The 13,952-nt window shown below is 41.7% G+C and overlaps 1 protein-coding gene across 1 annotated transcript in view; it reads left to right on the forward strand.

Annotated features, from left to right (window-relative positions):
• The window catches only part of SHLD2 (shieldin complex subunit 2), a 355,664-nt gene that overhangs the window by 165,155 nt on the left and 176,557 nt on the right, over positions 1 to 13,952 (forward strand). Inside the window, exon 5 of the mRNA XM_044056504.1 lies at positions 4,824 to 5,030. Within this exon, the coding sequence (XP_043912439.1) occupies positions 4,824 to 5,030 (207 nt within the window). The remainder of the gene's footprint in view (positions 1 to 4,823; positions 5,031 to 13,952) is intronic.

The raw sequence follows: 13,952 nt of genomic DNA on the forward strand, positions 1-13,952 counted from the left end.
CTTGGATGGGTCCGGAGCCGCTAAGCAGGCACCGGCTTCCAAGGAAGTCCTTCACACTACCTGACACAAACCGATGTCTTCTTTCGCGACTACCATTCTTACGAAAACAACTGAGTTTCTTAGGCATAGGGTACGAACTACCCCAAGAAACCGATGACCCACTCCCAGGCACCTGCTTCCTTGCCTCAGTCTCAGATGCTTAAAATGGTACAAGACCTTATCATGCTGATCAGGGGAAGCCAAGCTACCCCTCCAAAAGGAAAAGAGATCTGTCCCCTGTAGTTCCGTCTGAACAAGAGTCAGATGACTCTGATGCTTCTGAATATGAAAACATGCAACCCCTCTTTACTTATGAGGATTCAGATGCAGAGGATTCCATTCCTTCAGCCTCTCCCTCAGAGGATTTTTTCTTTGGGGTAACCCTGCATACCTTAAGGGAGCATTTCCAATGGGAAAGTCAAGACTACCCTCAGTCTAAAAAGAGACTCAGGGAATTCCTAGATCTTCCACAGCACAAAACCTTGGCCATCCCCCCAGTCCTGGATGGTTGTGGAGGATATTTTCCTGGAATCCAGCTTGACTCCTGACACCCTCCCTCCTGCTCCCAGAAAACCAGACAGGTACTATAGAGTCCCTGACTCTCACAAAATTCTTTTTAAAAATCCTACTGCTGACCCTGGGGTAAATTCTCAAGGGCCTAAAGGGATTAAAGCAAACTCTGCTAAGAATCCCACCCCCTCAGATAGGGATTCCCGAGCACTAGACATATGGGGTAAAAAAGTATACACCTCAGCTACTCTTGCTATCAGGGCACTACATTGTCAGTTCCATATGCTAAAATTTCAGCAACATATCCTGGAACTCCTCAAACAAAAAATGTCTTCCTTTCCTGCTTTGGCAGAATCTAAAGAATTGCAAGAGTTAATGTATTCTGCAACTCAAGTAACTAAACACACCTTGCACTGTGGTTTTGATGCCCTAGAAGCTTCTTGCAGGGTAGCAGTCACTGGATCTGTCATTAGAAGGCATGCATAGCTTAAGGAACAGCCCCTGCCAGACCATGTCAAATCTAAATTGTTGGATGCTCCCTGCACAAAGAAAACTTATTTGGCACTGAGGCAGAAGAGGTCTTAAAAAAGATGGAAGAAAAAGCAAAATCTATGCAAACAGTTAAGGATTTCTTACAGGTCCAGTCACCCAGGTTCAGCAGGCATTGTCCCACCAAAAACTGGTCCTTTCCTGCTCCCTCCAAGCCAGTCCAGCCTAGGCCCCGGGGAACCAGACCCCCCCCCAGACAGCAACCACAGGGAATGCAGAGATCTAAGCAGTGGACTACCTCCACTGCAAAACCAGGGAGTTCTAAGCCACCCCCTTATGGTAAGAACTCACAATGACTCACCTCCCCCACCCCCTCCCTCTGCCCACCTTCACTTACACCTAGGAGGAAAACTCCTTTCACGCAAGCACCTGGGCCACCATTACCAATGACCACTGGGTTCTGAACATAGTCTATCAGGGATACACATTTTCCTTCCACACCCTTGCGACCCCAAAGGGTTCCCAGATCTACCTCCAAACCGGTGGGTAGAAGCTCAAAAGTAAATCCTTTCCCTGCTTTCTATGAGGGCATTAGAGCACGTTCCTGCAGAACAGATAGGCCAATGTTTCTACTCCAGACTTCTTCTGGTGCCCAGAAAGAGGGCGCCTGGCACCCCATCCTCTATCTCTCCATTCTAAACACCTTCCTGGTGATCCCAAAATTCAAAATGCTCACCCTCCAGCATCTGCTACCCATGCTCTCCAAGGATGCTTGGCTAGCCACCCTAGATCTAAAAGAGGCCTACCTCCACATCATGCAGGAAATATCTCCATTTCAGGGCAGGATCTCAACACTTTCAGTTCTCTGCACTTCCCTTTGGCTTATCTACTGCTCCCCGAGTTTTCACAAAATGTCTGGCTCTGGCGATTGCCTTTTGCAGACAAAGGAATTTCTAGATTTACCCATACTTGGATGGCTGCCTTATTCAGGCAGACAACCAGGAAAAGCTGCTCAAGCAACTGGCCTTTGTAAAGACCCTAACCTCCCTAGGGTACACAGTCAATGAAAAGAAATCCAAACTGGTGCCCACCCAAAGGATTATCTTCCTGGGAGTAAGCCTGGATACAGCATCCCAGATGGCATTCCTTACACCAGAAAAACAAATTTTCCTGACAGCCTACTTCTCTCAACTAGCCATCAGGCCCCAGTTGTCTGCAAGGAAAATCCTGCAAGCTCTTGGGTTCATAGCATCTTGCATACTACTCGTGCCATGTGCCAGAGTGCATATGAGGAAACTTCAATGGTACCTAAAAAGCCTTTAGAGTCAACACTCTCAAGACCTGGAAACTCTTATACCTATAATTCCTTGCATCAGAAAATATTTTCTTTGGTTGTGCCTTTGTCACCATTCCCCGCTGCCCAGACCCTCACCACAGACACATCAAACTATGCTTGGGGTGCACACATGGACGCAGGTGCATTCAGGGCCAATGGAGCCCACAGCAAATCCCTCTGCACATCAACCAAAAAGAGATGATGGCTGCCCAGCACACCTTGATAGCTTTCAAACCTCATCTCTCCCCAGGGGCTCTCCTGATCAAAACAGACATCACCACTGTGATGTGGTGTATTAACAAGCAGGGAGGGACTCACTCCTACTCTCTATGCATGCTGGCCATGATCCTTTAGCATACAGCCTACCAGGCTCTCTCAACTCTCTGGCAGACCAATTAAGCAGAAATCTTCTGGACCCACATGAGTGGCAGCTCAACAGAAGAACCTTCACCCTAATAACTCAGAAATGGGGCAAGGTCGACCTCTTTGCCTCCCACACCAACCATCAACTCAGCAAATTCTGCACCAGGGAGCATCACTGCATGGCTTGGAAAGTGGATGCCCTGTCCTTCCCCTGGGTCAGTCTATCGGTCTGTGCATTTCCTCTACTACCTCTCATTCCTTTGCTTTTGAAACAGGGACAGAATATATGAACATTTGTATGAAATCAGAATGAAAAAAGAGACTAATGCCCTCTACAAACACATAAAATGTTACCCACACCACACGTTCAAATGTTATGTTTTGGAACACATGCCTTCCAACAGTAATGAAAGTCCATGGACCTTATTACTCGAAAAACATGAACTATATTGGCAGCTGCGTTTGAATGCCAATGAGTGGTCTGGACTCAATGAACATGTTTCAATAGCATGTTTGCTCAAGTTAAAAGCACTGGAAAGATGAGCGCTAAATACAGGTGTCATATTTTACATACTTTTGTCTTCATTTTTCTGATGTTATAGGGAATGCATTTTATACTATATTTTTCTTTGTTTGCAAATTTTGTCAATTGAATTGACTCAGTGCTACAGACTGAATTTCTTTGTGGTGGCTCCTTTAAGATGATGCTTCATTTCCTGGGGGCTTAGCGGTCATGTGATTGAACACAAAAGTTACAAATTGTGTGTATTTCCAGCAATGTTTATCTGATGAAGTTCATGTATTTTTGTGAATGAAAGCGCTTATATTTCATAGTTTTAAACATAGTTTTAAACAAGTTTTTATTTCAAAAAGTTTCTAGATTAAAGTTCTTCTGGATTTTACCTGCAGCAGTTTGTTTCCTTGGTCCTTCCACTTGTGTTTTAATCTGTGAAAGTGAATACTGGAAAAACTAAAGCCAGTGTTGCATATTCTTCCTTTGAACATTTCTTAGTTATTCTTATTTATCCTAATTGATTTCTGGACAGTACAGCAGAGCATCGTGCATAGCACAGATAATCATGCAGTATTGCTGGAGGAAGATGGTGCGTAGTGCATTACATGGATTATAGTGCAATATCATTGGATAAAAATGGAACATTATGCATTATTTTTAATACAGACAGAGCATAGTGTTTAGCATCAATAATCATGCATTATTGCTGGATGAAAATGGAGCATTGTGCATAGCACCCATAATCATGTTATTTTGCTGGATGAAGATGGAGCATTGTGCATAGCACCCATAATTATGTGGTATTGTTAGATGAAGATGGAGCATAGTACATCACAATGAAAGTCATGCAGTATTGCTGGATGAAGGATGCACTGCACCAATAATTGTGCAGCATTGCTAAATGAAGAGCTGTCACTTAAGAAATAGGTGGCATCCTTTTTGCACATAAATAATATATGCAGGGTCATGCATGTTATGCCATTTTCTGAGCTCCTGGTGGTAGTTCATCCAGACTGGGTTATTTAGTACATTTTATGATGTGCTGCCTGGTTTGACCTCCATCTGTCTTCTTTTAATACAAAATACCACTGCAAAGACACTTACAGTATGTCATACAGCCCCAATTTGCTGTACTGCATTAGCAATACACTTTCATTGCTGAACCCCACAAAGTTGATACCACTAACGTATCATGCCCTTCATGATCTGGGATGATATAAAAGACCTGTTCAAACCCTACTACCTGCCTACTGAGCCAGTAACAGTCTGGGGCGGGGGTCCAGGGGGTCTTTAAAATTCTCAGGAATGCTGGGTTTTCTGGTTCATTGCTCTGATCCTGTACAACTGTTGTCTCAGTAGCTGAGGGGCTACTCTTCCTTTTGTAACAAGGCTAGCCTTAAAACATATTTGTTTTATAACGACGTTGATGTAACTTGAACAGATGATCTGAAGAGCATCATTGTGATAATTATTTTATTTGTAAGTTTTACAGTATGTTGCATTACTTCTTAATAAAACATTGCTTTGACTGAAGTGCCTTGTTGAAGTGATTTTACATTTTCTTGTTTACAGACCATCTGTGGGACTTTAGAAACCTTATCGTTCTTGCAAATTCTGTATCAGGTGACCTAGAGCTACATACCACTCCATGGTCAGCTTGTGAGTGCCTCTTTAATGATGATAAAAGAGCAGTTGAGTTTAAAGCTCGATATCAATCAGAGAAGAAGTTGTCTATAAAGGCTACGGATCTTCAAAGTCTTTTAACAGAAACCTATTCAGGTGGGTGTGTATCCTAATCTGTATATAAGTTGCATTTGTTTTTATTATATCAGCTTAGATGTGGTCCAATTTCTAAATGTCATATAATGACCACAGTTGGGTGGCTTTTTATCAACTGTTCTCATTCATTGAGAAATTTGTGCTACAGTTCTCTTTTGTTGCTTAAGTTTTGTGAAGCAGTGCAGCTTAGAGAGAGTTGATCCTAGATGCACAGCGATTTGAACTAGTAACTAGTGCCTCAAGCTGCTAATATATTTTGTGCCAGTTTAATATTCTCTTGTGGCATTGCTCCTGTTTGTGCTCATCATGTGTTAATGCTGTCACAATGTTAGGTTTTTATATCTTTGCTGGATGAGTTACTGGAGCTTTTGTAGCAGTGTAACAGTGGGTCTTATATGACCCACATTGAACATTTCTGGCCTGTTTTTCAGTGTTTCTATTTCTCCATGGCATGAGGTGGGATTTGCCCATATCAGTGTGCCGCTGTCATCAACTGCTGCTTGCCAGTATATTAAGCTATTATTACATACTCCATCTTCAATTCTTCTTGCTGTCCCAAAATGCTATAGTTGTTAGACTGGGTTTCCTATTTCAGATGGTCATCTGTTATTTTCACTTGAATATCTGTTTTACTGTTTCAGGAATACGGGTAATTTCTTTTAATCATTTCAGATTTATGAGCCAATGTCATTCCCAGCTAAATACACATGTGAATAAGCATGGCTATGAGAGACAGATACCCCCAAAGATTTTCGGGTCCCTGTTAGATCGATGAAAAGTCTAAATATCGACTGGCTTAGTGATGAAAATGTAGTTCTTCAAAATAGGTATTGTGGAGTGCTGCACCCCCCACACCCCACTAATTACATATACCATCTCAGAGATCGCACTACAGTGAGAAAACGGCAAATTTTCCGATCTTCACTGTACCGTGATCTCACAATAGCGATTCCGAAGAATGGCATTTTTGATCACTAAGCCATTCAATATTTAGACTTTTTGTCTATCTAATATGGACCCAGATTTTCATTTAAAGCATATTTCTTCTCCATGATGCCTCAGTGTACTGATAACTTTGAGCACTTTTCTGAGTTCATTAAGGCCATAACAATAAAATTAAAATTATTGCAAGTACTCCTTCTTAAGAGTCAACTTAAGGAAACCTGAGAAAATGGAAGTTATAAAAGAACTTAACATCAAAAAGGTAGAAGGAGAGAAGCTTAAAAAAGAAATAAAAACTAATAAAGCCAAAATACTTTTTTCTTATTTCTACTGACTTTAATGTTTATTTATTTATTTTGCTGACTGGGAAAGTCTGACTGTGCACAGGTGCCCCTTTTCAGCAGAGGTCCTGGTAGAAAAGTTCCAAGATAATTTAATACAATCAATATTTACAATAACAAATTTTATAATGCAGTTACAGTGTATACATAGTATAGTAGTCAATATAATAAAATTTGTACTGATATTCACAAACATTAATATACAGAATTGTGTTGAAGTTACAGATACAAAGGTGGTGTATAAGATAGGTAGGAGTAATTTAAGAAATATATTAGACTGAGGCATTAGAGAAGCTAAGCAAGTTTAAGTGTTAATGGAGAAGTAACGATGGAATGGTAATTTGGATGTGTATAAGAAGGTGATGAAGGATGTTAGGAGAAACTATGTGCCAGATGAGGAGCAGGGACAAAGCCAGGAGGCAGAGAAGAAATCTTTTAGTAATGCTTTGTAAAAATGAAGGTATGAATTTTATTCCAAGTTCTAGTTACTCTGTGGGAATAGAGATTGACCTCAGCAGCATTTTGTAGTTTGTAGATGGTAAGCATTTTTTTTTTTATCATTTGACTGAAGGAGACATTGGGGTATAGATGATTTTGTGGGTTAAGATGAGCTGGGTATAAGATAGGTGGTGAGGAACAGACACAATTATTTTGACATTAGTTCCTTTCGTCTGGTTCTTCTCATGACATCAGCAAGTCAAATGGCACCAGAATTACTCAGTCTAGAGATCTCCAACACCTGTCCTATGCAGACAGGCTCAAATCACTATCACGCTACTCGGTATTGTACAGATTGCTCAGGGGTGATCTGTGTCTCGCCTACAAGGCAATCTCGGACTCTGCCCTACTAGAGATGCTGCATATCCGTACGTCTAACTCCTCATGCACTACCTGCTCAGAAGGCCTGAATCTAATATGTGACATCAACAAAACCTGCTGAGAGACAGGTTTGTCTCCCAGAGGCTGCCCAGTCTCTGGAATAGACTTCCCATACATGTCAAACAGAGTAACTCACTGACCCTCTTCAAGTGCAACCTTGATGAGTGGATGGGAAACCACAAATCTGTCCCAGGGGTTCCACCTGTGTCCCTCATTGACAGGAGCAACAGGTGCTGACTGAGGTTTCTTTTTGGCGATAATCTCTTGGCTAGACTTGGAAGGACCTCAGGGCCATTAGCCTAGTAACCTCCTATGATCCTATAAACCTCTTCTGCAACATCAACAGAACAGTTTGGAGAGAGAGGTATATTTCACAGAGGATACTACTGCTGTGGAACAGACTCCCCATCTACATAAAACAAAGTTCATCCCTTTCCATTTTCAAGTGCAGCTTAGATCTGTGAATGACAACCAGAACATTTTCCCCAGGACTGTCCATTATTAGTATAATGGACATATGCAGCTCCTAAATGCTTTATCCCTGCATGGATCCCCTCAAATTATTTATTGCATGATCCCAGTTATTCTCATTAGGGATAAATATATAATTATCAAATATGGAATGTTAAGGCCAATCTGTAACAAACTGGGTTAGGTTATTTTGAGCACAAAAGGGAAAACTGGTTAGTCTTAAAATGGCTTGCAGTCCCAGCTAGAGTAGTCCTTACTATGAACCTATGACATTTTATTATTGAAATTATTATTTTAGCAATATACAGATGAGATTCCAAAGACATCTCTTCGTAACAAGATATCACAAACTTTGATGTTCCTAGGGATTTACTTAATGGCTGGGTTAAGACTTTAGTAGCATACACTTGCAAAGAACTTATGAAAACATTAAGGATGACTTCAGTTGCTGGAAAATTTAGGGGGGTGGAGCTAGACCAAAGAATACAGGCATTGTATTATTTTGTGTTTTTCTTCCGTCCACTGTATAAAAGGCATTAAAAATAAGCCGGCTTTTATACATAATGGAGGAAAGTCTAGAATACCAAAGGTGAAGCTAACAGTGTCCCAGGAGCTATGAAAATTAAATTTACTAGATCATCAAATTATGTCAGGGCTATACAGCTGAATATTTCATTTAATGAAAGTGCAGTTTTATGAGACTAAATGAAAAAAAAATGTAACATTTGATAACCACGAGGGGTTTGTAAGAGTAGCAATGAGGGGGTGCAGCAGAACCTCCATATGTGACTTAAACAGCTGATGCACTTGTTGAAGCAGATTAACACCCCTGAAATGCATCATTGATTGATCCTGGTATTAGTCATAAAAATTAGCTTAGCATGAAGGTAGGATGGGGTTGGTATATGGCGGAAATCACAGACTACTAAGGTTATGAGATGCTAGGTCTGACAAATAGTTCAAGGGATTAAGTCTGAATTGTTAACGAGTTCCTTCTTGTAGTCCAGGGTTTGATTTTCTCTACCGTTACTGTCTTACTTTATGATTGTGAAGAACTCAGTTAAACAGACAGTCTTTGTGTCCAGTGGATTTAACCTGTTACCAAATAAATGAAAACAAATACAGGGCAGAGAAAGAAGATGGCAAGGCAAACTTAGCTGATTTTTTGGGAGCAGCTTTGTTGGATTAATGATTGGGGAGCTTGGTGTTAAAAAAAAGTAATACATTCCCATTATGATATATGTTTAGATTGGAATATGAGGGTTTAATACAAATTGCTAGATTGAGGGGACAAAAAGAGCTGATGAAAACTCAGCCTCCCTTAATTAAAGGATTGGTAAACAGGACCTATAAGGCTTTGAAGGACATTAAAATGGGTGGTAATGAGACATTAAGAGAATAGCAAAATATATTAGAAAATGGAACTGAGTTGCCCACTTGGCCATGGATTTGCTGTTATCAAGATATGTGACGGAGTCAAAAAGATTTTGAATCTCTCCATAGAAGTGTTTACTAAATACGTCTATGCCCTTTTATAACAAACTGGCTGGCTTCCCAGAAGTGAGCCCTACTTACTGGAGTGGGGACAAAAGAACTTGGAAATGTGCTTTGGCCATGTCTCAAGCTAAAAACCTTCAAAAAGGATTTGCAAAACTTGGTGCAGAAGGGTAATACAGAGAGGTACCAGTTACTCAGATTTGTTTTTGTCGGAATTCAATAGACAAGTTCAGTCCACTGAAAATGAAAACAAAAATATTTTAAATATTATTATGATGGTTACATAAAATAACTAGGAGGTTTAAAATGGCTGTGTCTCCAGCAATTAGAGATGTAAAGCAGTTAATGGATGAATTATACTATAAAGAGGGAAAGTAACAAAAGGAATATAATATGCAAAGTATGTGAAAAGACTGGTACCATGAGTGATGTGTAAAGGTAGAATAAATAGGTCAAATGTATTTATTAAGGTTAATTAGAGGGGGAGACTAGTAGAAACATATTAATTTTTTTTGCAGATTTTGTTTGAAATATATGATCTTCGTGTTTCACTGTTGCAGTCACTACATTTGGGATATCCTGCTGGCAGGTTGCCCTCAGTCGGCCTGAATTTCAAAGTTTTGGGTCCTGCGTCAGTTGCTGTCGCCTCTTCCCTGACGTTAGGTCGTCAAGGGTATAAAAGATGCAGCCGACGCCATTTTATTCAGTCTTTCGTGCTGCACGGTGCCCGAAGCAGAAGCAGTTCGCAAGTGCCGGTCAGCCGACTCCTGAGATTTTCGTGTTCGAGTTTCAGATCCGAAGTCTTCATTAAAAGCTAAGTACCCCTTTGGGGAAACTTTTTTCTTGCTCCAGACCGATGTCAGAAAAAGTTAATAATTGTATTTGTTGTGGGAAGCAAATACCTCATAAGGACTTTCATTCTTACTGTATTCCTTGCCTAGGCCCTGACCACGATGTTGCTAGTTGTCAGTTTTGTGCTAGATTTAACCAACACACTATTAAGCATCGGTACGATTTAGTATTAAGCTATTTTGGGCGAAGATTTAATTATACAATGTCGTCGGATAGCCATCCGACTACCGGAGTTCACAAAAAACGCAAAGAAAAAGACAGGCAACCGAGTTCCAAAACCGATGATGAAGCTTCTAAGCAAGTCGCCGGTTCTCAGTGAGGTGTTTTCCCAGCCCATGATGCCCGCTACTTTAGAGTCGCAGGCCGCTACCGACTCCCACATGGAGTCGGCCAGGCCGCAGGAAACTCAAGGTATTGGAGCCTTGGAGATTATTCCCTCAGATGGGTCCGGATCCGCTGAGCAGGCATCAGCTTCTGAGGGTGTATTCAGACCTAAACAATTATATATTAAACCAACTTCAAAGACAAAGACTAAAACACCTTTAAAGACAAAGAAGCAAGTTCACCAGCCACAAGGACAGGCCTCCATGCCCAAAAAACAGATGCTCAAAATGGCTGAAGACTTAATTACCTTGATCAGGGGTTCCCATCCCCCTCCTGATAAGAGGCCTAGGCAAGAGACAGACTATGAATCTTCAGATCAGGTTTCAATTTCTTCTGATTCCTCTTCTGATCAGGAATATTCTCTTCCTCCCTATGAGGATTCTGATGCTGAAGAATCAATTCCTTCAGCTTCTCCTCCTGAGGACTACTCTTTTGGGGAAACCTTGCATACCATGAGGGAGCACTTCCACTGGGAGAGCCAAGATTTTTCAGAATCTAAGAAAAGGCTCAGAGACTTCCTTTTACTTCTTCCTCAATACAGGCCTCTAGCTATTCCACCTGTGTTGGACATTGTAGATGATGTGTTCTCGGAGTCCAGTCTGACCCCTGACTCTTTACTTCCAGCTCCTGTTAAGCCGGACAGATACTACAGGGTCCCTGACTCTCATAAATTCCTTTTCAAAAACCCTACTGCAGACCCGGAAACTATTTCTCAGGGTCCAAAAGGGGTCAAGGCTTCTACTGCAAAAAACCCTACCCCCTCTGATAGGGATTCTAGGGCTCTGGATAGATGGAGAAAAAAGATTTACACATCTGCTACTTTGGCTATAAGGGCCTTAAATTGCCAGTTTCATATGCTCAAATATTAGCAATATATCATGACACTGCTTAAACAGGAAATGATGGCAAATTCTGAATGTGCAGAAAACAAAGAAATACAGGATTTATTGCATACAGCTGAACAAGTTGGAAAGCATATTTTGCAATGTGGTTTTGATTCTCTGGAGGCCCCCTGCAGGTTCACTGTTACGGGTTCTGTCATTAGGAGGCATGCTTGGTTAAAAGAACAAAATCTGCTTGACCATGTTAAAGCAAAATTATTAGATGCTCCTTTACAACATGATACCTTGTTTGGTGTTAAGGCAGAAGAGGTGTTAAAGAAAATGGAAGACAAAGCTAAATGTATGCAAACGGTCAAGGATTTCTTACAGGTACAGCCACCTAGATTTAGCAGACACCGGCCTACAAAGAACTGGTCCTTTCCAGTCTCAGACAGACCTCAAAGGGGCAGATCCAGATGCCCTAGAGGCAGATCACAGCAGCAAGGATCCTACAGGTCTAAGCAGTGGAGTGCCTCTACCTTCAAAGGTGGAGAAGACAAATCACAATCATACAGGAAACAGTCCCAGTGACTTCCCCCTGCCTGCACCAAGCACTTATCTTCTGGTAGCACCTTTAGGGGGAAAACTAGAACTTTTTTCTCAAAATTGGCACATTATAACCCAGGACAAATGAGTTCTAGACATAGTGTCTCAAGGCTACAAGTTTCATTTTCATACCCTACCAAGGGAAAACGGTTGGCCAGACCTGCCAATAAATCAATGGGCAGAGGCTCAAAAACAAGTCGCAGCTCTCATGGACATGAGGGTTATTCAACAAGTGCCTCAGCAAGAGCAGGGACAAGGATTTTATTCAAGACTGTTCTTGGTACCCAGAAAGGACCAAGCATGGAGACCAATACTGGACCTATCTATTCTAAACACTTTCCTGGATATACCAAAATTCAAGATGTTGACCTTACAGCAGCTTCTGCCCATGCTGGGCAGCAAGGCTTGGCTCGTGACTTTAGACTTAAAAGAGGCATACCTGCATGTCCCAATCAGACAAACATGCAGAAGATTCCTCAGATTCAAGGCTGGCTCAAAGCATTACCAATTCTCTGCACTGCCTTTTGGCTTATCTACTGCACCCTGGGTCTTCACAAAGTGCCTGGCGCCAGTAATTGCTTACTGCAGACAAAGAGGAATACAAATATATCCTTACTTGGATGGCTGCCTCATACAAGCAGAGAACAAGGACATTCTACTACAGCATATGACGTTTGTGATAAGACTTTTAACATGCCTAGGGTACACAGTCAGCAAAAAGAAATCAAAACTAGTACCCTCTCAAGAGATAATATTCCTGGGTGCAAGCTTAAATACAACTGCCCAGATGGCTTATCTCACAACAGACAAACAAAGGCAACTGACTACCTATTTCAAGGAAATGGCAACAAAGGCCCAGTTATCTGCAAGAAAAATTCTACAGGCTTTGGGCTTCATGGCATCCTGCATCTTACTAATTCCATATGCAAGACTGCATATGAGGAAAATTCAATGGTACCTAAAAAGTGTTTGGACGCAACATTGCCACAGTCTGGAAACAATGATTACTCTAATTCCCTGCCTGCAACAGGAGTTTTAATGGTGGGCAAAGGCTTGTCACCAAAACAAGGGACAGCCATTCTCACTACACCCAGCCAGGCAGAGCCTAATGACGGATGCATCAGATTATGCCTGAAGGGCACACATCACAGGAAGAGGCATTCAGGGCACCTGGTCCACAAACTAAAAGCATCTACATATCAATCAAAAAGAGGTGCTAGCTGTTCAAAATGCCCTGACAGCCTTCAAGGACCTAATTCATCCGGGACAACTACTGATAAAGACAGACAACACCACGGTCATGTGGTACATAAACAAGCAGGGGGGCACTCATTCTTATCCCCTGTGCAGACTAGCCATGGCTTTATGGGACACAGCATTGACTTACCAAGTTCATCTGCAGGCACAATTCCTGCCAGGAAAGGAAAACACTCTGTCAGATGAACTAAGCAGAAACCTCATGGATCCCCATGAGTGGCACCTGGATCCACAAGTCTTCAGCATGATAACAAAGAAATGGGGACGCCCGGACATAGATCTATTTGCCTCCCCTCAAAACAATCAACTAAAAAGATTCTGCACAAGGACTTATCACAGACAAGCTTGGAAAGTGGACGCCTTATCTTTCAACTGGACAAACCTATTAGTATATGCCTTTCCTCCACTACCTCTCCTCCCCAAGGTACTCCTAAAGATCAGGCAGGAGAAACCAAAAATGATTCTGATTGCCCCAGACTGGCCCTGCCAGTACTGGTATCCGATCTTAAGGAAGTTGTCCCAATGCCTAGCCTGGACCTTACCTCAAATACCTCATCTACTGTCCCAGCAAAACAATCCGATTCTGCACAGCCAACTCAGGACCCTAAACCTAGCAGCATGGCGGATAATGTAGCCACACAAACCACACCTCTCAGTAAAGCTGTGATGGATGTCATTTTAGAAGCCAGAAGGCCTAATACTAGAAAATCCTATGCTGGGAAATAGAAGAGATTTTGCCATTGGAACCAAGCTCAAGGAACTGATACAGCTGTCCCAAATATTCCTCAGATTTTGCAGTACTTAACTGAGATGCTGATCAAAGGCCTATCTTTCTCATCAATTAAAATCCATGCCTCTGCCATTTCGGCTCA

The sequence above is a fragment of the Protopterus annectens genome, chromosome 14.part0 (assembly GCF_019279795.1).
Source record: "Protopterus annectens isolate FY-2018-M chromosome 14.part0, PAN1.0, whole genome shotgun sequence".
In the NCBI taxonomy this organism is placed as follows: Eukaryota; Metazoa; Chordata; order Ceratodontiformes; family Protopteridae; genus Protopterus; species Protopterus annectens.